General features: G+C 41.3%; 3 protein-coding genes across 7 annotated transcripts in view; 1 reads left to right on the top strand and 2 right to left on the bottom strand.

The window, feature by feature from the left end:
- On the top strand, positions 1 to 6,385 carry LOC146968061 (potassium voltage-gated channel subfamily A member 7-like). 2 transcript variants are annotated; one of them, XM_085761025.1, is made up of 3 exons: positions 1 to 509; positions 796 to 1,533; positions 4,688 to 6,385. In XM_085761025.1, the coding sequence occupies exons 2-3, from the start codon at positions 847 to 849 to the stop codon at positions 5,591 to 5,593; spliced, it is 1,593 nt and encodes a 530-aa protein (XP_085617151.1). In that variant the 5' UTR covers positions 1 to 509; positions 796 to 846; the 3' UTR covers positions 5,594 to 6,385. The 2 variants fall into 2 exon arrangements, with proteins under 2 accessions (XP_085617151.1, XP_085617150.1); XM_085761024.1 differs by having other exon boundaries at positions 3 to 509; positions 762 to 1,533.
- Positions 6,386 to 8,152: 1,767 nt separating this feature from the next.
- Positions 8,153 to 9,291, bottom strand: LOC146968060 (fibroblast growth factor 21-like). The gene is made up of 4 exons (XM_085761023.1): positions 9,144 to 9,291; positions 8,932 to 9,009; positions 8,530 to 8,633; positions 8,153 to 8,443 (listed from the first exon to the last, which is right to left on the bottom strand). Exons 1-4 carry the CDS (start codon positions 9,289 to 9,291, stop codon positions 8,153 to 8,155), a joined length of 621 nt encoding a protein of 206 aa, XP_085617149.1.
- Positions 9,292 to 11,981: 2,690 nt separating this feature from the next.
- Positions 11,982 to 23,845, bottom strand: part of LOC146968059 (liprin-alpha-3-like) — a 29,647-nt gene continuing 17,783 nt past the window's right edge. For 2 of the 4 annotated variants that reach the window (XR_015034420.1, XR_015034421.1), the window contains 16 exons: positions 23,199 to 23,386; positions 21,568 to 21,811; positions 20,680 to 20,819; positions 20,444 to 20,592; positions 20,235 to 20,331; positions 19,834 to 19,915; positions 19,431 to 19,631; positions 19,234 to 19,296; positions 18,724 to 19,004; positions 16,890 to 17,065; positions 16,645 to 16,742; positions 16,217 to 16,392; positions 15,984 to 16,052; positions 15,345 to 15,507; positions 13,104 to 13,172; positions 11,982 to 12,975 (listed from right to left, as the gene is read on the bottom strand). Coding sequence is in view for 2 of the 4 variants with exons in the window: in XM_085762001.1 (XP_085618127.1) it covers positions 13,120 to 13,172; positions 15,345 to 15,507; positions 15,984 to 16,052; positions 16,217 to 16,392; positions 16,645 to 16,742; positions 16,890 to 17,065; positions 18,724 to 18,750; positions 19,234 to 19,296; positions 19,431 to 19,631; positions 19,834 to 19,915; positions 20,235 to 20,331; positions 20,444 to 20,592; positions 20,680 to 20,819; positions 21,568 to 21,811; positions 23,199 to 23,386 (1,926 nt within the window). In the remaining 2 variants the exon portion in view is untranslated. The remainder of the gene's footprint in view (positions 12,976 to 13,103; positions 13,173 to 15,344; positions 15,508 to 15,983; positions 16,053 to 16,216; positions 16,393 to 16,644; positions 16,743 to 16,889; positions 17,066 to 18,723; positions 19,005 to 19,233; positions 19,297 to 19,430; positions 19,632 to 19,833; positions 19,916 to 20,234; positions 20,332 to 20,443; positions 20,593 to 20,679; positions 20,820 to 21,567; positions 21,812 to 23,198; positions 23,387 to 23,845) is intronic. The other 2 variants (XM_085762001.1, XM_085762002.1) reach the window with 1 other exon arrangement.

The following is a 23,845-nucleotide window of genomic DNA, read 5'->3' as shown; positions in this document are numbered from 1 at the left end:
TCTCACTGTACTTGGTTTAACAAGGTACAGTGAGAGACCTCTGTCAGTCCATGAGTACCATACTTTTTAGAGTCACACCATGCGGTGCCAGGCAAACGTGACATTTGATAGGGAGGTTGAAGGTTGACATGCCCCATAGCTAAAATGGAGGGAAAGGACAGGGAGGGGTTGGTGGGGTCCGGAGAGATTGAATTTCAACAGGACAGCATTCCCAAAAAATTTCGAGACAGACAACGTGAGGCAGCGAGGGACAGGACAGCATCGTGGATGTTCCCAGAGCAAACAACTGGAAGCACAGGTTGTGTACAAGCTAGCCAGGGAGTGAGTGTAGCCAGTTTGTCAGTAGACCTGTGTGTGGGTATTGATTGAAGGCCAAACAAGGACTTTGAGTGTATGACGGACGGACATGATGACAGAAAGAAAGATGGACAACCTGATGAGCCACGGGAGGCGAACAATGTGATTTTTCATCCTGCCATTAGCGTCTGTCAGCAGCTGCTTCACATTTAGTGAGTAAATACTTTCATCTCATTTACTGGGAACTAACGTGGCTTGTTTCTTGTAGTTTATATAATCCACAGTTCACCTTTGAAATAAGATATAATGATTATTTTGAGGTGAATGAGAATCTCTTAACTGTGATTGAATCTGTCATGGAAACATTTAAGAGCCAACCCTTCAGCCACCTGCTTTTAGTTCTGTCTATAATGCTTATCAGTTGAAAACCGAATCCACTGATGGAGCTGTCCCTCTGGTTTCAGACACGGTTTGCTTTTAAGTCCACTTGTTCTCCAGATTCTCAGGAGAGTGCTTTGCCTCGTCGCCCGGGCTGGGATACTTCAAGGGATGGACAGCATTGACCCACAGGATGACGAAAGAGGAGGCAGAAGGAAAGAGAACGATGGAGATAACGATAAACAGCTGAAGAACCAGCTCAACAGCGAGGAAAAAGGAGAGAAGGAGATCAAAGGACATGAGACGGAGAAGAAGAAAGAGAGCAGACGTTCCGGGTCTCTATGGAGGAGCGGATGGGCGTTGAGTGAAAGACTTGCCATCAATGTCTCAGGGATGCGTTATGAAACACAGCTTCGCACCTTAGCCCAGTTCCCTGACTCCTTGCTTGGTGACCCCAGGAGGAGGTCACGGTACTTTGACCCCCTTCGGAATGAGCTCTTCCTGGACCGCAATCGGGCCTGCTTTGATGCCATTCTGTACTTTTACCAGTCAGGCGGGAGGCTACGCAGGCCAGCAAACATCCCCCTGGACATCTTCATGGACGAGCTGATGTTCTACGAGCTTGGAGAGGAAATCATGAGCCGCTTCAAGGAGGACGAAGGTTTTCCCAAAGAGGAGGAAAGGCCGCTGCCGAGCAATGAAATCCAGAAAAGACTGTGGATGTTGTTTGAGCACCCTGAGTCATCGTCGGGGGCCCGTATCATAGCCATTATCAGTGTTATGGTCATTGTGGTGTCCATCCTCATCTTCTGCCTGGAGACGCTGCCTGACTTCAGGAATGAGAAAGAGTCACGAGAGGTAGGAAATGTTGTGATTCATGTGTTGCTGTAGGTTTGGGAGGATGAACAACGTGAAGAGTTTTTTGTTTTGTTTTTATGAAGTAATTTCAAATTTCAGAAAAGTTGAATATCACGACGAGGAGAGTCAATGGTAAGTATTGTAATATCCTTTAAAACAGATATTTTAGTCGCCTTTAGAGGATCTATATAGAAACAGATTGGATGGCAATACAACAAGTATCGGGAAATTGGACTGAATTATATCAAAATCCAAACTTCTGTTGAGTCTCTTAAAAAAATTAACCCTACTACGTAATGGTTTTCTTATCTCTATGTCCAATATCAAACGAGATGATTAAATTCAACTTGTTAAAACAGATTCTTAAAAAGGCCTGAATCAAACCACCAGGGCATTAGGACTTGAATGGGATGAGTGTGGCTGCTTCGGTCAGAGGGAAACCTGATCCCACTGGAAGCAGGTGTTTGGGTAAACACACACTTGGTGAGTACTACAGTGTGTTAAAAGGAAAAATACTGACATGGGGAAAACTATTGGCCAATATGTCTGGAAGCAGACCAGAGAGACGGCAAGAGAATGAGGGAGAGACTTAGGAGAAGCTTATGGTGTGATTATTTTAGTCGGCTGTTAAATTTGATACACTTGGATTCAGGAAGTGCTAAAGGGTAGAGGGAGTAAAGGGTGGGGCCCGGAGTACAAATAAAAGGTGAGGTAAGACATGGTGAAGAGACAGTTAGGTGTGTTAATAGAAGGTCACACAAGTGACCGAACACATACACAAAGGTGAGCCAGAGCTTTCTGGTGGCTTAGAACCGGAGACTAAAAGGTCTCAGAGGATGAGTAGCATACACTGGGTCATGTTAACACATTCCTCCAGGACTGCTGTGCTAGGCCAGGCTGCCTTTGCACAAACGAGCTGCCAGGAAACTACTGTAACTTAGTCCTTTCCAAGTCAGCGGCAGACCCACTGAACTGCATTGGCAATGTTACTCGGCGGTAGTGGCCAGGGAGACGGGATAGCGACGAAGGTGGAGATGGATGAGGAGAGGTGCTGTGAGACGCTCATGTTTCTCTGCGAAGATCTCACAGGGTTATATATAGTCTTAGGAGAGCCCTTGGAGGAGATCAACACATAGATGTCCACCTTTAGCAATAAACACTGTCACTGACCTGCTACTGAAAAGCCACAGGAATACACCAGGATCGTTTAAACTGTCTTGAAACTTTATATATTACACGCAGACCATTACAGCATGCTGAAACCTTTAACATTTCCATATGATCCCTTTCCATGCTTCTGACTCGACGTTGCGTGTAAGATGTTTTTAACAGCCACCATCTAAAGCCTGAGTGTAATGCTAACTGATACGGAAGATGGAATGACAGGTGGACTGAAAAAGAGATTGCTACAGCTATGATTGAAATGTAAAGCCGCAGATGTCAGGCGCTTTTATGATGCTGCCAAAAGTGTGAACCAATGAGATGGCGGACAACATACTGAAATTCAATGTAGTTTAATAGGACACCGCGAAACAGTATCTCAGCAGTACTATGTAAACCACTTTTTATTCACTTTCTGTCAAGAGGGATGAGAAGATTGATACCACTCATGGCCATGTGGTGAATATGAAGCCCGGAAACTTGGGTGTGTCCAAAGTAACAAAAAAATCTAGGCAGCCTACCAATGGCTGTCATATATTATATCATGTTTTCCTAACTCGTACAAAAACTGAGCCATATGTCAATTCACTAATTTATGAACTTTCATGTGCCACACTAAATCTCTGCGATAAACACTTTTGGCTATTGTACAAATCAAACAAACAAGTTACTTTTGGAAAGACCCAGGCTCTGCTTTGATTCCCTGTGTCATGTTAACTAGATGTTGTTTTTAGCCTCGTAATTGCCATACAAAGTTGAAAGTCATACAATCTTTGAATAAGTGAATAAGCACTTACAGTACAACTTAAAGCAGAAGTAAGCGATCCGGTCGTTTTGGCTAACTTCCTGTCAGTCGATGGAGTTAGCAGTCCCCGCCCTCGTCCCTACGTCACCACCATAGACTGTAAAAAGAATGGACGTAGCACCCGTGATGTCACCCATTGGTTTGGGGGAGTCTGTTTTGTGCCGCTACTACCGGGGTTTGAGCCGCGCCATGTTGGATTCTACTTGCCATATTTGGAGCGGTGCGGCCGTTGGCCGGCCGAGAGCCCGCCCACTGGCCTCGTAGCAGCGGTCACCGGACCTGTCACTCAACGGTTCTGCGCCCTAATTGGCCAGAACTTTAAACCTAATAACAGTAAAACGGTAGAGTTTAAAAAAAATTCACCCCCCTCAGAGTGTGTGCGGGGGTAGAAACTATCGGTTGAGACCAAAAAAATGAAATGTACCAGGCTGTAAATATGTTTTTTAAAGCTGTAAAATCGGCTATTTTAACATGGGGCTCAATTGGAGTTGCTCCCTTCTGGAGCCAGCCCCCAGCGACAGCCGAGGGGATTGCAGCTTTTTGAACGCGGAAGTGAGCTTCACTTCTCAGACCGACAACTGCCCCCTTGGTCACCACATTCCTGCGCATATGGCTGCACACACAGAGAGGACCACCCCTTTATGCCGTTCTCTCTCCTCATTGGATAAAGGTTGTAGGATACAAGGAAAGTTTTCTCCTCGGCTTACAGCAGAGCAGAGTGACTGACAGACCCGTGTTTCAGACCAAACACTATGTAAGTGATTGCTGTCGGAAGATAGAACTATTTAAGACTTACATTAACACAAACATTCCGCTTACTTCTGCTTTAACTTTACATTTTTTAAAGATGTTGTCATGTTTACAATTTGAAAAACTTATCTTTGTTGTCATTTAATTCTTATTAAAGTAGCAAAACATAAGGTCTGCACATCAGAAGTAGCTCCAAAGCTTATTCTTACTATCACTTCATATGTGAGGTTTCGGGTACACAGCCCTTCTTCAGACATGAACCAGGTGAACAAAAACACCATGTTCACGTCTGAAGAAGGGCTGTGTACCCGAAACCTCACATACTATGAGGTAATAATAAAAATAAGCTTTGGAGCTACTTCTGGTGTGCAAAGTAGACCTATTTTTAACCTTTTTTACTTAATACATTTTATATTTTCCCTGTCCTCTGCTTTTCAGGAATATTTCTACAAGTACCATGCCCAGGCAAAGAATGTATCCGAGACCATGCCTCCTCCACAGAGTGTCTTCCATGACCCGTTCTTTTTGGTGGAGACCATGTGTATATGCTGGTTCTCCTTTGAGCTCGTCATGCGCTTCGCTTGTGCTCCCAGTAAGACGCACTTCTTTAAGGACGTCATGAACATCATCGATTTCAGCGCCATCCTGCCCTACTTTGTCACCCTGGGAACGGAGCTGGCCAAGGACAATGACGCCAGCCCAGCAACATCCTTGGCTATCATCAGAGTCATCAGGTTAGTGAGGGTGTTCAGGATCTTCAAGTTGTCCCGTCACTCCAAGGGCCTACAGATCCTGGGTCAGACATTGAGGGCCAGCATGCGTGAGCTGGGCCTGCTTATCTTCTTCCTCTTTATTGGCGTCATCCTCTTCTCCAGCGCCATCTACTTTGCCGAGGTTGACCACACCAACACTGACTTTATCAGCATACCACACGCCTTCTGGTGGGCGGTCGTCACCATGACCACCGTGGGATATGGTGACATGCATCCAGAAACAGTGTGGGGTAAGCTGGTGGGCTCAATGTGTGCCATTGCTGGCGTGCTCACCATCTCACTGCCAGTGCCTGTCATAGTGTCCAATTTTAGCTACTTCTACCACCGGGAGACTGAATGTGAGGATCAAACTGCGTACACCCATGTCCAGACATCACTGTGGGAAGACGAGGAGGCAGAAGAGGAGGAAATAGAAGAAGAGGACAGGGATCCAGAGGAGGGTTATTATGCCATTGAAGGCATCTGCAACCCCCTGAATGGGACTTTGCTGGGTGGACTGTGTTCAGAGCAGAGCACGGAGTTCAGAGGCGGAAACATGTATCTGAGGGAGCCATTGGTCACTCAGGTTTAAGGAGGTGTGTTTTGTACACTTGTCAAAACACACTAGGTATTGAAAAATGAATATACAAGCAAAATGAAAGAGAAAGAAGATGAAAGATGAGTTGAGAATTATGGCTTCTGAAGAGAGAAGCAAACAAAAAGAAAATGGTGTAAAACCACAACATTTTACCACAAATATACCCACTGATAACCTTTTTATTGCCTTTTGTTTATGGTCATTTACAGTTATTTATTGCAGCACCAGCAAGCTAAATGTCACTGAAATGCAACTTTTGTATTATACAACCTCAAAAAAGCAAGAAAAAGACATAAAGTGAGCACATTTCACATTCTCAGGGTCATGATATAAATATAATATGAGCTGTTTTATTTATTAATGCTATCAGCTTGTGTTTGAGATGTAAATGACTTTCTGAATGTCTGTGCCTTGAAACAAACTGTGATGTCTTAGTACTGTCACTTTGTGCCTCAATGTTCGCAATGGAAGCAGATAGATTATTGGCAATATAGATGTCATGTCTCATCAAAACTCAACACCAGCAGAGCTGTCACTGCAAACAGACTGAGATAAACTCTCTTGTAACGCAACCCCACATTCTCAACATTCTTCTGTACAAAGTTCACACTTGTGTAGTTTTGGCTTATGTGACCTGAAGCGACTGACGTGACCTTTATCATGCTGTAATACAACACTATAGCAATACTTACTGTGCTCGTGTTGAAAAGGAAAGTTTTGATTGCTATGGCAGAAGTTTGCTATTTATCTGCTTAATTATGCAGTTTTTAATAAAGATTATATTTTATTAATTTTCTTAAAAGAAGCCATGTTATTTACTGTATGGTCGCTTGTGGTATTGAGTTATTATTTAGAGATTCTTCATTGTTGCCACTAAAAAACAACATTAGCCTATCAGATATACTGTAGCTACTGTAAATTTTTGGAGGATATAGAATATAACAAACTAGAGAAACGCAACTAAACCTAATGTTTCACTGCTCGGGCAACAGCATCTCTAAACACAACATGTAGTCAGTGAAGGCTGCCAGACTGACTCTGTGTTTCACCTTTTCCACAGTGGCTGCAGCTTCTAATAACTTTGCTCTCGATTTCACTAGAACGCATTAGACTTTCCACGACATCATGGAAGGTATGTGCGCTAATGTGACATTGCTATTGTAAATGGCTTAAATAATGTGTCTTAGTTTACTGTATAGTGTTACTGATGTAAGTTTACCAGTAAAGAGAGGATAATGAAATAAACGTTTTGTGACATAAAAACATGATCAGCCAGTGAGAAAAAAAACAAAAACACATTTCCATAATAATCACCAACTCGCTTCCTGTTTCTGTCTGTGAAGTGGGGAAAAATAATGTGATAATAGATGATGCAACGCTTTTGGACTAAACTAAATATTTTTAGGCACATTTTTTCAGAAAAGTTTGTATTACACAATCAGGTTTATGCTGGTGCTAGTATGTTGTAGCTAGAGCAGTTACATGTAATTTTAATTTTTGTCAGTTTTCAGTGAAAACAATATTCATGACATAATGTACATCCCTCGTGAAATCCCCCTTTTCCTATGCTATGGCAAATAATAAACAAGGGACCAGTGAGGATTTTATTTTGAAATGAGGTCACTTATTTTGACCCTCACTGCAAAGATCAAGGTGTCACTTTAGTGAATAAAGCCTGAGATGACACATCATAAAATATAGAAATAATAAAATATGATAGAATTGCCTTTAACGCTTTACATCACACAGACAATTTATGGCAGCTGCCCATTCTGTAGTTCACAGAAAGGATCATTATGTTGTTGTTATGGGAAAATCCACTGGTCAACCAAATACGAAACAAACTCGTGAATATCATCCAACTGACTTTTTTTTTAATTAATTTTTTTTTTTTAAGGTTTGGCCAACTTAAGACATGCAGCAACTCACATGCTCACCAGAGCTCATAAGCAAAATGGGTTAGGACAGTTTTCCATCACTATTTATCCACTAGAGGGCGCTCCTGCTCCTCATAATAATCAGTTTCATTTCCTCACTGCACTGTGAAGGCTGTGATCCCTGGTCAGAATGATTTTCTCTCATCCTCCACTCTCTACTTTGTTAAACAGTTTCGTTTCACTGCTGTGTCAGTTCTTGGCAGACAAACAAACGTGAAATTTATATCATGTTTATTTTCATTCCAAAGTTCTCTGCAGTCTGATAAACACACTTAGTACAAACATTAGCTTACTGGACTTTCCAGATTTCCAATTCAGAGAAACTCCAAAAGCCTCACATAACATCATGTTGCCAAACATTGAACATTTCTTACTTAGGCACAAACATAATCTCAAACAACTAAAATCAGAAAACCTGTTAAGGTTCTCAAGACACTTATAAATACACAATAAATAAATACATTTAAATAATATTGCCCTAATAGAAACATAATGAGAACTGAAAAGACTAGCCTGCCCATCTCAAAAAAAAAAAAAAAAATGCAAGTTTTACCTCATAAATGAAAAGTACATTTTCAGAAGGTGCAAATACAAAGATAAGTGCAGTTCATTATCTTTACTTTTCCATTGAGAACTGAGGACTGACCATAGAGTTAACGTCCATTCCAAGAAGGTCATCAGAGTCCACGTTGAAATATCTCTCACTGTTTGGTGTCTGCTCTGACACACTGTCCCTGCTCAGAGTATTCCTGAGCGGTAGGAATCGAGTGAAGGGGACTGCGTGTCGATCTGGGAAATGCTTTGATGCCAGGGACACAGGGAAACCGTGGTGCGAAGAAAGGAAACGGGTATATCCATCTGCCAGCAGCAGCTCTTGGAAGGTGCAGTCATCCTCTGTGTAGACTCTCTGAAAGTAGCAACAGAAGCACCAGTGAGTCACTAGAAAGACAAAGATACCAAAGGATGCTGAAGATTTATTTGCTTATACTGTACCTGCCCCCTCAAATGGCCTCTACTGTCCACACACAGAAACATGGATGATGACTGTCCCTTGATAACTGTATGACCGGGTTTCACTGATTTCAGCTGCAGCACACCTGGAAACACAGAAGCACATTCATATTCTCAGAGTCAGAGTCAGTTTATTTGCCATTTGTGGAAGGAAACCACATTGGAAAAAGGTTTGTAAGAGCTCAAACAGGAATAAACAGCTCAAACAGAAATAGATAAAATAAAAAAGGACAATTCTGTTGTATCTTCATAAAACTCTTGCTGATTGATCTCAGATTTCTAGTTCTCGAATTATGCAATGTCATGTGTGGATGTATTGTATTTGAAATGATACATTTGCTAAATTTGGGCCAACATATAGTGTATATTATTAATAACACTTACTGTAAGGAGTCTGAACATCACTTCCTGACACTCTGCCATCTAGCGTTATCTGCAGGTACATGCCTCTTCTGTGGTTTTCTGCAACAAGAAGAAAGAGTGAACAACAAAATCAGTATCACAAAGAATTGAAGGTGTTTCCGAGAAAAAAAATATGTCTTCAGGACTCATTGAAAGAAAAACTAAATTACAAAAATGTAATTGATCGCAATTACCTGTATAGAGATGACCCTCTCTGACTTGGTTATTGAAGGATAAAAGTGGGTTGGAGTCAGGGAGATACAATGACAGAGAGAGAGGAAGTGGAATGAGGAGGAGAAAAAAGGACAGGTAAGAGAAAGGTGTGTGTAGAAATAAAAACATTTGGAAATAAAGATTAAGGGACTCTCAAAAGGAGATAAACAAGGAATAAATAGAAAATAAATAACTTTAGGATTAAAAATAAATAATAAATAGCACACAAGCAAGTTCTCTTTCATCAAATTCTGAATGGGAAGCAAGTTTTGTGCCCTTTTAAAGCAGTTAGGAGAAGGAGGGTCCTATTTCATGACTCAGACATTTCTACATGATGAAACTGTGATTTAATGCTGTGAAGACAACCTCTGCTCTCACGCTATGTATGGGCTTCCTCCGCGCCATTTACTGTAAGAGCTGCTTGTAAAGTCGGACCTCCTTAAGTTCAGGTGGGTTTGAATTCTTCTGAGCCAAATAAGGAACACACATCCTCTGATCTCAGGTTGCCCTGTTAGTTCATTGTTCAAGGAACTTTTTATAATATTTTATGTATATAATTGTATGCTGTATGTCCAATATATGAAAATTGAATTCCTTGGGCTTTGTCAATAGATGGATATTGACAAAGCTCAAGGAATTCAATTCTAACGTTTAATTTTCAATTTAATCTGGAGTATTCTGGTGAAATAGCAAATCTTAATTGGTTATGTAATCACACTGGATAAATACCAGTGAGTTTATTTTGTCGTGTCAAGGCTGAATGACTTGCAGTAAACCAGGGTGCTTTTCCTTCCAGGCTTCCACTTATCAAATATACACGTTTCTCAACAGCGAGAGGATTTAACACAAACTTAACCCTCTGCGTCAGCAGCTGCATTAATTATAACAACAATTATGAGCGGAAGTGACTAACTCGCTTTTCAGGTTTAATGGTGTTTATCTTTCTTTGGTGTGTGCGTGTGTGTGTTTGAAAAGGAAAATATGGGAAACAGTGGGTGAAACTTATTTATGAGCAGAGGACAAATGTTTATCTCAGTGCAGCTGTGCAGTCACCAGAGAGGCAGTTCATCAGCTCTCTGCTGAGGAAACATGGAGCAGCACCACACTCCAAAAAGTTCTGTCTCGTTCCTGTAAATATATTGGGTCACTTTGACCCAACTGTTTGTTCATTCATTTTATCATCAGGCCATTGTCAAACTGTCCTTGGTCTAACCTCGGTTCAAAGATTCACTCAACACAGAACAGGATTTATGATTTGATGATGGTTTAAATAAGGTAATGGGAATATTAGCTGCTATGAAATAGTGACTGTTTACTATTTAACTCCCATCATTGCCTTTATAAATCTGCTAGCAAGGTCAAGACGCAGACAATGACAATGTAATGATTCAAAAATTAAAGTGATAGTAACCTTTTACCACTTTTAAATTAGTTGATATCAAATTAGAATATTGTCATTACTTGTTGAGTTTAGCAACCACAAATCTAGAAATATAAATATATACTGATTAATGTAAGGTGTTAATTATGTGACTAACACTTCAATATTGACAAGAAATTGGAAACAATATGAAACATTAGCTGAGCTTAATTAAAAAAAATATATCTTTCAATCTTTCAATAATAGATGACCAAGTTCATTCATAATTTCCTGATGGTAAAAAAGAAATATAAGCAGAATTATGGTCATATATCCTGAAAATGATTCCTCCATTTTTATCTTGTATCAATCAAATAACTCTGATTTACTGTTGTGTCTGTCATATGTCAACCAAAAATACATTACTCAAAAAAAAAAAAAAAAAAAAAGTGAATAAAAATGTAATCCAGTTTTATGGATGGAGCTCAGCCAGGAGATGGCGCTCTGCTGTTTACTCCTTAAGGCCCCATGAGCACAGGAAGTTCCAGCACTGCCAGCACCACTGTGTGAATGTTGATCATGTGAAAAACACTACGGGGAAATGCCATCGCACACTTAAATCGGGGCAGAATATTCAGAGTTGAAGGAGATGCTGTGCTTCCTTGTGACTCCAGAGAATAAGGAATTAAGGTTCAAAACAAAATTAGCAAAATCCTAATAGGCTACATTTGAAAAAATCCTTCATTCATCCTATTATTTTCACCTTTCACGATTATTACTACTAACTATGTGATTATAATTCTATATAACTTAACTATGCGTTGGTTCATGTTTCTCCCTTTGACTCCTGTGGTATATGTTGCTGTCCTCTATATAAACATATAGTATATCGGCCTAATAAAAGGCTAAAGAAAGACCTTGAGATTATGTCACTTCTGTCTGTTTTGTGTAATGTGATATTACATAAAGGTGTAATTTAATGTTGTGAAACATAAATAAATATATGCTTTTCCAGTCCCTATTAGCTATTATGTCTGATGTTGCTACTGAGTCCAAATTACAGCTGCAAAAGTGGGTATCCCAGTATCTAAGCCCCTCTCCTCCACCTTACGCTTTGCATGCTGCCTTTCAGTATTTCTGAGGTCTTTGTTATGCCTCTTGCCGTGAAGAGTTGAAGCTACTGTAGAGCTGACAGTTCAAAGATAAACTTGATGTATACGTTTTAATGACTCATGTTTGAATAGATGATGGCGAGCTCTATTACAGCCTCTTACCTGTGAGCAGTCAGTGTGAGGAAGCTGCAAAATAACTCCCTCAATAGCATTTTACAGGTATGTTTTTTTAATTACAGCTTTTACAATCATTATCATTATTGTTATCATATTATATTCAATTATCATCACTACTCTCCAGTAATATGAATTTAAATCATAACACAATTTGTTTTTTTTTCTCAAAATGTACACATACAAGTAGCATATCTTAAATGTCCATAATTTAAAACATATTTCCTTTTTTTCCAACCTAAAATGAAATTACAGTCAGTCTTAAAACTAAGTATGAAATGAACGTACAGTTTAATACACACACATACATACTGTACATACATACATACATACATACAATAGCAGTTATCATAAAAAATGATAAAAATAAAATACACACATTTTACAAAGTCCTGACCCAAGCTTTCACATCATTAGATGATTGATATCATGACGTTCACTCTAAAATGGTTGATTTTGGCATGCATATTAACACAAATGCTTAACTCTCTTTTTCCCAGTTTGAACAGGATTTTGTCATAAAGCACTTTGCTAATTGTCTCATTGTCCGACCTATTCACATTTGTGCATCTCTCATCTGTTATGGCTTAAGAACATACATTTCATTTACCCTTTATACACCTTACATTCTCCCTTTGAACCTTCCTCCCCCCAGACTCTACTGTATTGTTATGTTACTAGGCAGAGTATGTTCTATTTTTAGTCTAAATCGTAGTAAGATCACCTGAAAGGATGTGTGTCGGGGAACCATTCTCTTAATCTGAACAGGAATGCATTTTTCAATTTAAAAACTATAAATTCATTGTGTCAATATTGCCGTCTCACACTCAAAAACAGAAGATGAAATCACGATAGGCGATGGTCACGTTCTACAGAATCAAACAGCATCATGCCACAACTATGGATCAAGATGGAGTGAGAGAGAGAGAGAGAGAGAGAACAAGAGAAAGAGAGAGAGAGAGAGAGAGAGAAACAGATGAATAAACAGACATTCACTCATTATTTTATCATCTTTTCAGAAATCATTCACTCAGTGTCTTTGATTCTTCGAGGCGTCTGGCTCGAGCGTCGTTTGTCGTCTCGTAGTGTCCATTTTTTTGTTTTGATCCTCAGTTTTTTTTTCTTCAAAAATGTGTTTTTTCCTTGGTTTAGGATGGAGGTGGGGGTCTGCAAAACAGAATAAAACATACCTGATGAACAGGAATAGCTCCTGCTGAGATGTGGCGTTTGATTTAGTGTTCACAGAAGCTATTTTTAGCTACAGATAGAGTTTTCTATGAAGCTGCTTTTCTCACCTGGTGTGCTTATCTTTTAGCAGGAATATGTTCTCACGGACCCAGACTCTCCTCTTGGACCAGAGTTTACTGATAGAGAGAACAGTGTAATTAGTCAATGTACTGTATACATGTGGTTCAATGAGACAAATACAACTAAATCAGTGTAAACCTGCAGAAGTGGAGTTTTCAAAGATATTTTGCTGAAAATTCAAATACATGTTACCTAGTTTGTATGATGATGTATTAACAGTGCTGCACTAATGTACTTGTCTTCGCCAGGGGGTGCTGTCGAATATATAATGAAAAATATGTTTTTTTGTTTTTGCCATGAGTTACATGTGAGTATGAATGAAGCTAAAGTCAGTAGCTGATTAGCTTTAGCACAAGGACTCTAGGGCCTGACTCCCAAATGTAACACAATCATTTCGAAAGTTCGTTCGAAAAAATATACATCTAATTTTATTAATCTTAACAAAAAAGGGGAAAAGATAAGAAAGTAAAAGTAGTTTGTTAGCTTAGTTTAGCTTAATCTGGGTTTAGTTAAACAAAGACCAAACTCAGGTGTCTGGCCTGTTTCCCTTCAAGGCTAACAAAATCAACATACTGCAAGTATAAACCTAAGATCCAAGTGTAAAACATTTCTCCAGACCTGAAGTTACAGTGTTACAGTGCAACATCCATGGATCATGTTGTTAGTTGTATGCTACTCTAGTCTCACTCACTCCCCTTGTTTTCAGGCTCATCAATTGTCTTAACAAAGGCAACATCTACCATGAAACGACCTTTAAAGAACAAATTTTCCACCCTTGCCTTTACTCTGCTGTGTCATTGAAAGTTTTCCTCTCTTTAACTGGCTGTTTATATCAAAGTGACTCATTGAATTTGTTTGTAATATAATCTGTTTCACGGAAAACCTCACCTAACAAAGTCTGTTTTATAGCCTCAAGGAGACATGGGGAAATCTGACATTAACAAATGTTGTGTATTTCTTCATATCAAACAAACCAGAATCTGAGTGAGGATGAAGGTCTCCACACAGTCAGGATACAGACACACAAGACATAATGTCAGAAACTAATATCACTCCACTCACTTTGCTTTTCCAATGTATTCATGTTTGTTTACTGTTTCTGTTCTGTTCTCAGCTCTTACTAGATGATGATAACACACCTACAGAATGAATATGCTGATCAATGACCACAATCACCTTTTACATTTTTATCTCTTAAACCTGGATACTTTACTTCAATAAATATTCAGTAAATCCAGTGTGGCAGCCTGCAAGGTACAAAATGAAAAATGTCCTTTGTAAAACGGTCACCATGTGTGAATTAAACATTATTTAAAATTAACTAAGCTATGGTTGAAGTGATAGATTCACTTCTACTTTGTGCACTACAAAAGAATTAGCAACTGTCTGGTATAAAATCCTACATGAATATATGTGTTGCAGCGTCTTTCCATTCCCCTTTTGATTTTTTTTTTGGCTTTATTTTCATGCCACATCTTGATATCAACATTCAGAAATGTTGACTACATTAGACACTACACTTTACTTGAGGTGTTAAATGGAAATAGCTAAAGATCATAAAGGCTTAGGTAGCGCTATCTTCTGTAATGTATGTCAGACTAGTATAAGTGGTTTAATGTTTCATGATAAATATTGTGTTTTGTCTTTCTAACAAATGTTTCAACAGAACAAGACAAGGTTCCTACAGCTTAAATCAAGTTAAATTTAAGACTTTTTAAGACTTATTTAAAGCCACTTGAAATGAAATTTAAGACTGACTTCATAATAAACACAAATGCAGAAAAAAGAAGAAGAAAAAACACCACATCAATTACATAGGGTTAGGGACAATTTTACCCACTTTCCTATGTGATCTAAGGTAAAGTGACTGCTACATGAACATTGGATTGTGTCTCTTTCCAGCTGTCCTTTCAAAATAAATGCATAAAAAGTAAAAAAAAAAAAAACACTGACTCGGGAGCTGGTGGCGGTGAGAAATTTAGCGTTGACGGCCGCCACTAACTTCTCTATGTCGGAATGTTACCAATTATTTTGAGATTTGAGACTAATTACAACCATAAAATACCACTTACCATGTGTTAACATTTTAAAGAAAAATTTTGACATTTTAATGCCAATTAAGACCTTGTTTTTAGATTAATGAATTCAATGCCTTTTAAGACTTTTTAAGGATCCGTAAGAACCCTGCAAGAAAACAGCATAACACCAGATCCTGGCACGCTCCTCACCTTCGCTCTGGACTTTCCTCAGGGTGACGGAGGGGGTCGAGATGGCGGAGGCACGGAAATTGGCAGGTAATGTTTCTGAGGAGTCGGAGGTCACGCCACGCAGGTCTTTCTCTCTGAACATCTTCCTCCAGGATGGTGACCGTGTAAATGTTTTCGTGCCGTCCTGCAGAGACAAATTAAATAACGTCAGTGTTCACAGTTGAGGCGATCTATTTCAGGGTCTTATTCATTATGCATAAGTGGGGTTTAACAAAGTAGTATTTGACAAAGCAGGATTTGCTGTGACAATATACCACAGTTGCACAGTTTTTAGTCCTACATGCTGTAACTAAGCAATTAGCACTGGTGTAAACACAGCTGAACCACTCTGGCATGCCAACAATTTGCCAGCAGTGCATGCCATAAGGCTGTCTTTATAAGGAGGAGAGATCCTTCAGTCTGCTTTAGTATTTTACCAGCGGAAAGGAAATGATCATGGCACACATTTGGCAAAGAGAAAGGATTGAAAAGTTTGGATCAAAGGCCCTATTGTTAGTAAAATAGTCTTAGTCTGGGTGGTTACAATCGACACACCCTCCCCCCTCCTAGCAGGAGTGATTATCTTGATTGATTTTCTGCTGACAGTCTGCTGTGTCGTACCTCATCTGGCCTCCTCTCCGTTCCCATGGAGATGAGAGCGTTGTACTCCTTCTCCAGGAGCTGCCTCGCCTGCAATAGCGAGACACCAGAGTTTTAAGATCATAATTAAGATAATTTAAGAGTTTAGAGATGATCTCAGTAACGGACAAACAGAAGTTGTAGCAAATGTGAATTGTTTTCTACATTCAGCTTCAACAAGCCGACATCGAAGGCGGTGCAGTGTGGAGGAGTACCTGTGTGTTCTGATTGGGGATCTGGAGGAGCAGGGCCAGGTCAGTGTAGTCAAAGGTGTCATCCAGCGCCAGGAGGGCCCCGTGCACGCCGCTTTCCAACAGGTTGTCAGCGAACTCCTTCAAACCGATTGACTGCACCCAACACATGACTCGCTCGTTGGACCACACCATCACATCTGTGGAGAAGGACACAGAGTAACAGTTATCTCCAGGACGTCGTAGTGGCAGAAATCACATCTGAAGAGAAGATTTGCCCGTTAACCACAGGGCTTATTACCCACTGGATACTTGTATTAGGTTATGAGAAGGCATGCTTTGTCTTTTATGTGTTTTTTTTGTTTTTTGGTGTGTGTGGGTTTGTATATATATGAGATGGATGAACTGAAGAAAGAAATAAAGGAAAAAAAAACAAAAACCACAGGGCTCACCTTGGTTCTGATGTTGACTCTCATCCCTCTTCCTCTCCAGCTCCTTCCTGTCATAGTTCAAGCGCTTCAAGCACATGATACCATAGTGAAGACTCACCCTGTAAGTGAGAATGACACACTGCTTTAATTAAGCTGGTATATATTTACACCCATGGAAATAAATGGTGCAAGGAAAAAGTTGAGAGAATCAAACAGATCTGATAAGATGGATAAATTGTCACAAATAACGAATCTCTCTTTCAGACCTGTGGAAACTGTCCACCATTTTCAGCTGACCCCTCAGCTCTTTCTTGGTGAGGTGGTCCAGCATACGGGCGTCCACCAGTGACTCCATGAAGTAGGAGCGGTACTGGGGTAGACCCAGGCTGGGCAGCCATTCGTTCCCCACCCACTCATGGTTCATGTCCCCGTAGGCCAGGATCTGGAGGACGGAGGGAAGGATGGAGATGAATAGAGAGAAAGGACATAGATAAGTCTATAATAAAGTTTCAAAGTGTAATATTTAGTTCACATAGTTATTTTCCCATTTCTGTAGGCTAATGTCATTAGTGACATTTAGAACTGCAGTGAGTAACTTTTACATGTCTGTTCCATTCAAGCCATTACTAGATAACACAACACTGATTAAAGCTACCTCGCGGTATGTTTTTCAGTATTTATTGTTTTCTAATTCCGTATGGACCAGTGCTATTCCCGGGCTACACACAGGAAAGGACAGGTTTACATTAGATGGTTTGTTTAAAGCAGAAGTAAGCGATCCGGTCGTTTTGGCTAACTTCTTGTCAGCCGATGGAGTTAGCAGCCCCCGCCCTCGTCATGGATCTATTGGTCCTGGTCCCTACCAAGGGGGCAGTTGTCGGTCTGAGAAGTGAAGCTCACTTCCGCGTTCAAAAAACTGCAATCCCCTCGGCTTCGTCTGGGGGCTGGTGTCAGAAAGCAGCATTCTCCATAGACCCCCATGTTAAAATAGCCGACTTTACCTCAATAAACATGATCAAAGCCTGGTGTCAGAACGTTTTTTGGTCTCAATCGATAGTTTCTACCCCCGCACACACTCTGAGGGGGGTGACATTTTTTTAAACTCTACCGTTTTACTGTTATTAGGTTAAAACTCTGGCCAATTAGGGCGCGGAAACGTTGAGTGACAGGTCCGGAGCGGTCCGGAGACAGGCTGCTTCGAGGCCAGTGGGCAGGTTCTCGGCCGGTAAATCCAACATGGCGCTGTTCAGGCCGCCATATTGGAGTCACAAAAACGACTCCCCAAAACCAATGGGTGACGTCACGGATGCTGCGTCCATTCTTTTTACAGTCTATGGTCCCCTACGTCACCACATTCACGCGCATGGCTGCACACACAGCCCTTCATGCCGTTCTCTCTCCTCATTGCATAAAGGTTGTAGGATACAAGGAAGTATACAAGAAGTTTTCTCCTCGGTTTACAGCAGAGCAGAGTGACTGACAGACCCGTGTTTCGGACTAAACACTCTATGTAAGTGATTACTGTCGGAAGATAGAACTATTTAAGACTTATATTAACACAAACATTCCGCTTACTTCTGCTTTAAAGTCTTAAATGGTAAATTTAGGCTGAAGTGATTTTTTTGTAGAAAAAGTCTTATAACCCAAACTCTAGTGATTTTCATTCTGTTGTTCTCTGTGCTGGTCCTTCTGGTTTTCATTATAGCCATTTGATGAGTTTAAGATTTACACACATTTACTCTCAACTGACGGCAAACAGACTCTAATAAATCGTCCAACTATGCTCTTTATAAACAACTGACGTGAGGAACAATAGCATTTACAAGTTGGTGTCAGTCAGTATGTGTTATTTTTGGATTACGCACATTTGGAGGTATGTTTGGCATTTGGTACGTGCTTACAGTAAACCTCACTAAATTATGTTTGTGATCAAAAAGCATCATAGGTCATTTTAATATGTCGTCATTTCCCGAAACGCCAAAGTGAGTAATGCGTGTGATTTCCTCTTGACCTAACACCAGACTGGTTCAGCCTTCCAGTAACAAGCATCATGTTATTCTGCAGCATGTGATGATCACAAGTGTCCTGATAACAACTCACCTGGTCCCAGCTGAACTCCTTCTGCTCCTTGTGGTTTGGGCAGAGAGGAAATGAAAGAGAAAAAGGCACAGAGAGCCGCAAAGAGAGGAGGGGGAGATCAGGGGGTGGGGGTGTGTGTTTGTGTTGGTGTTATGGTGAATTGGTGTCAGGGCAGAATGAGAGGAGGAGAGGGAAGGCAGAAGGAGGAAAAGTTTTGTTAGTGAGTGAGAATTAGTTGGAAAAAACACTACATCAAAAACAGATTTTGAGGAATAGTAAGGGAAAGGTGAAGCCAAACATGCCTAATTAGAGAGAAGGAAAAAGAAAAGAGTTCATCAGTGTGTGGACTCCATGTGTTGAGAGGCCAAAACATAAAGCAATAATACAGGAAATACTGGAATAGGATTTGTATCAGAGCTGTCTCGGATTTATGCAAATCAAAGAAGTGCAGAAGTCACAAGCATAAAGTAAATAAATAATGAAAATAAAATGATAAAAATATTTGACATGTTACATAATACTCCGTCTTACTGGCTTGGTGGCAGCAGCGAGAGACTCCATCTCAGCATGCGTCATCCAGATATTACTGGTCGACTGTAATGACAGAGCACAAACACAACATCCTTGACATCAGTGTATGTTTGTCAATGTCCAATCTGTGTGTGCATGTGGATCGCACACTAGCGTTAGTGTTTATTTTTTATTTTCTTTATTTGACTGATCCTTACAGAGCGCGTGCTTGCAGGTGCAGACGGACTAGTGAGGGAGACCATTTCCTGGATGGCCAGGCGGAGTTTGAGCCGGTGTAGAGGGTTGCTGATGCCGATCTCCCTCTGGATCTCTGTGTCTGAGAGGTTGGCCATGATGGCGCCGCTCTTCACGTTGGCACGACACGCTGCCACATACCACGCCGGCATCCCCACCCACAGCTGGGTAAACAGAAAGAAGACGCACCGCACATTTGACCCCCCGGCAACTTGAATGACGAATGATGATACTTACAAACGATCCGGTGACAAAGAAGAACCAATGTTTAAATGTCACTGGTCAAACTCAGTAAATAACTCATGAATAACAACATCTGAACTGGACTGATCCCTCCACTTAACAGGACACTGGGCCATGATGTACCTCCAGCCATGTAACAACAGTTGGGCCGTCCCATGAGGCGAAAGGCAGACCCTGACGACAGGCTTCCTCTAACAAGTCGTGCCTGGCAGGGAGAGTGGAAAACACAAGTTTGACAGAGATTAATTTCTTCATATCTCACCTTACTGCTGTATCCTTTTATAAATAGAAAATCACACTGAACTTAAGATGCCATGACATTTGTGCCTTGCAGCACCTCAAGGGCATATATTTTTTAAATAAATGATACCAGGGGAATAAAAAGCTCTATCCCCCTGGGTTGGTTTGTGTCATGCTCTGCCAATGGCACCTGTCTGTGCCATTTAATAAAACACTAAAAGCTACAGGAGGGTTCAGAGATTTCTATATAGCATGAAACATGTGGAAAAGACGACTGATCTCACTTCTTTTTGCTGCGGCGGTCTTTTTCCACTGTTCCGGTCCCGAGTTTAGCGAGACCTAAGGGGTCGGCTGAACCGAGGTCATCAGAGGGTGTGGAGGCTGCAAAAGGTCAGAGGTCAGAGGAGTGTGACAACTACTTCATGAGTTCACCTCATTGTCAACAGATACATTGAGAATGGAAATGGCTTTGTGATTGAACAGTTCAACCAACCCAGTGAGGCAGATTCGCGCCCAGGTGCGCCCATCCTCCCCTTCTCCTTTTTGCCAAAGAGACGACCAATCGACGACTTAATGCTTTTCTTTTTGCTGGCTTTGTGGAGGGAGTCCTGGCTTGCAGTGATGGCCCCATCAGCAGAGAGACTACACAGACATGGGGGGAAGCAGAACGCGGTAAATGTCAACATCGCTCAGTAAAGTATTTTTAAGAGGAACGGTTCTGGAAAGTACCTGCGAAATTCACGGTGGTCGTCCAGGCCGGCACCGGGGTGAGTGTGTGTCATCCGGTCCAATCGTAGGGCTCGAGGAACGTTGGGAGGGGTGGAGTCAATCAGGGCAAGGGCTCTGCATTCCTCACCATCTTTGCTATTCTGTAGTGTCGGGAAAAAAATTAGTAGATTTACAATGTTTGACTTTAAAGAGATAGTTCAACATTTTGGCAAATTGGCCCATTGCCATAATCGCTATAGTCATAGCAGTAGGTTCGTTACCTTTAATTGTCGGTGCAAGCTATTTTTAGAACGGCGGAGCAGAGCAGCAGGCTGCTCAGGGCTACGCTATGGAGGCTCATGGGATTTCTTGGTTTCCCTCATCAAACTCATCAAATACACAACCCAACAACTCCAAAACGCTGACTCGTGGACAAGTTGTGAACTGCACAATCACCACGCTATGAGATAATAACAGAACGTTATGAGACGGAGCTGTTTTAGAGGTAAATTCATGCAAAACCGCTGATGCGAGTTGCGTTCAGGGACAGTTTTTCAGCAAGCAGACTCTGTATTTACCCTGCATTTACCTCGAAAACGGCTCTGTTTCATAACGTTCCGTTATTATCTCATAGCGTGGTGAATGTGCAGGTCACAAGTTTTGGGATTTTGTATTTGATGAGTTTGATGAAACCAAGAAATTCCTCCGCCTCCGTACCGTAGCCCTGAGCAGCCTGCTGCTCTGCTCCGCCGTTCTAAAAATAGCTTACACCGACAAATAAAGGTAACGAACCTACTGCTATGACTATAGCGATTATGGCAATGGGCCAATTTGCCAAAATGTTGAACTATCCCTTTAAAGGGGTAATCTGAAGCTTATATCTCCACTTTGACGGCGCCGACATTGTACCTGTCTGTCAGTCTCCCTGGCGGGGGAGTGTGGCAGACGGGGGGTGGAATGTCCAGAACTGGGAGGAGAGGGAGACGCCAAGGTGGAGGAGGTGATGGAAGGAGTCATGTAGCCCCTCCCGACACTGTCCCGTCCCCCCAGTGAAGAAGGTGGAAGAGGCGGGGCGTCCAGGGCGACGCTGCTGACCCGGCTCTCGATCTCCTCCGCCCGCAGCTCCGTGCTCTCCTTCTCCTCTTGGATCAGTCTGAGAGAGGTGGAGAAGAAGTAAAGTCTTTTTAGGTCTTTTAAACATTTTCTTCAAGGTTTGCGCTCCGATCGATTCACATAAGTATTGCGGTATTTTTTTTTGACAATTTTTAAAGTATTGCGATATTTTTTTTTGACGATTTTAAAATTTTAAAATCTATTTATATATATATATAATATATATTTATATATATTATATATATATATATACTGTGCAATGTGCATTTGTTTGCCTTTTTTACATACAGAGAGTCCAAGTTTTGAAAAGGGTTTAAAGTGAAATTCCGGCGTAAGTGTAAACCATGGTCAAACACACCGTAACACCGAGTTAGACCCCCCCTCGAGAGATCAATTTGCCCGACCGCTACATTCACGAGATCCACCAACTTCAGCAAATACCGCATTATCGCCACACACGGCGCTGTCCGGATCCACTGTCTGACCGCAACCAAAACGCCACCATTTGCTAGTTCCGCAGCTCAATCAACAATTACCTCATGGAAATACAATCAGAGTTTTTTTTTTTTTATCTTGCATATCACTTTATAACTATTATTATCGAGTGCTGGCCACGATATAGGCGCAAATGAGCATTTTTAAGAGCTGCGGAACTCCGGTGCACTCGGTGATCGACTCGTCAGGGCTTCCTCACCAACGAGCGGCTCCCGGAGGAGAAGTAGGTGAGTTGAGTTGCATCTCCTTGCTAAAGAAAACAGGCAAAGCTAGCAGATGTTTGACAACTCGTACTACGTGCTGGGACCCTGTGTGTACTATTGATGACATTTGGTGCAGTTCTGAGCATTATTTTGGGCAAATGGTGGTGTTTTGGTTGCGGTCAGACAGTGGATCCGGACAGCGCCGTGTGTGGCGATATTGCGGTATTTGCTGAAGTTGGTGGATCTCGTGAATGTAGCGGTCGGGCAAATTGATCTCTCGAGGGGGGGTCTAACTCGGTGTTATGGTGTGTTTGACCATGGTTTACACTTACGCCGGAATTTCACTTTAAGTTCACTTTATAATGGAGTATGTTAATTTATAGGCTCCTATAGTATCTGTGTGCAGATAAATGTTAAAATGTAGTTTACCTCAGTCTATATCTCATTTTGTCAGAAAGGTTTCAGAAGACTGTTTTTTCTATACTCTATTTTTGCCTCTTTTATGCAGTCCAGGCTTTTGAAAAGAGAGTAAACCTATTGCTGCTGAATAAATCTTAAAAGCTGACTTACATGTGATGTGTATTTTTGGGGGAAATATGGTTCCTGGAATAGTCTGTAGACAATCATAATCATTCAACTGTTTCACCGGTGTTAAAAATGCAGACTAAAAATCGAGAAAATCGAAAAAAAAAAAAAAAAGAGTCAAACTGCAAAAAACACAGAACATACTTAATCTCCTTGTTAATGGCCTCCAGTTGCTCCTGTAGCATGATGGCCAAAGTCTGTACATCTGTCTGTCCGCTGGGAGAGAGAAGCTCCGATCCGAACAGTGTCTCCCTGTCGTCCTCGTCATCAGAGCAGCCTCCCTCACCTTCAAACCCCGGGCCCAGCATCGACCCGCTGTCCCACTCCCCATACTGGACACAGAAAACATGATGGTAAGGTCACAGTTCATGATGTGTCTCATTCTAATAATAAATCCTACACCATCATCATCCTAATCATCATTCCCACACAGAAAGAACCTATAGGTTTTAAAGGCCCCATGGCATGAAAAATGTGATTTTGGTTTTTGTGCTTGGGGGGGTCTCTGGGCCAAGTATATACTGCCCCATGCATCAAACTGGTCATAAACGGAGAAACGCACACCGCCCATTTGTAGGAACATTCTCTTTGAGACGAGCGGATAGCACTTCCTCCTTTTTGTGATGTCACACACAAGGTAACTCCGCCCACCGTGACCAGTTTTTTTTTCTTCAATTTTTATGAATGCAGTTTAGGTTTCAGTTACTTGCCTGTGATTGGCCCGACCACATGCCACTCAAAAACAGTCAGCCAATCAGAGGAGAGGTTCTCATTCTCTCTTCTGATTGGCC

This window comes from Trachurus japonicus, chromosome 19 (genome assembly GCF_045865225.1).
Source record: "Trachurus japonicus isolate A0001 chromosome 19, Traja_1.0".
NCBI lineage: Eukaryota > Metazoa > Chordata > Actinopteri > Carangiformes > Carangidae > Trachurus > Trachurus japonicus.
Note: the sequence above shows the minus strand (reverse complement) of the source record. Positions and strands in the feature narration are given on the sequence as shown.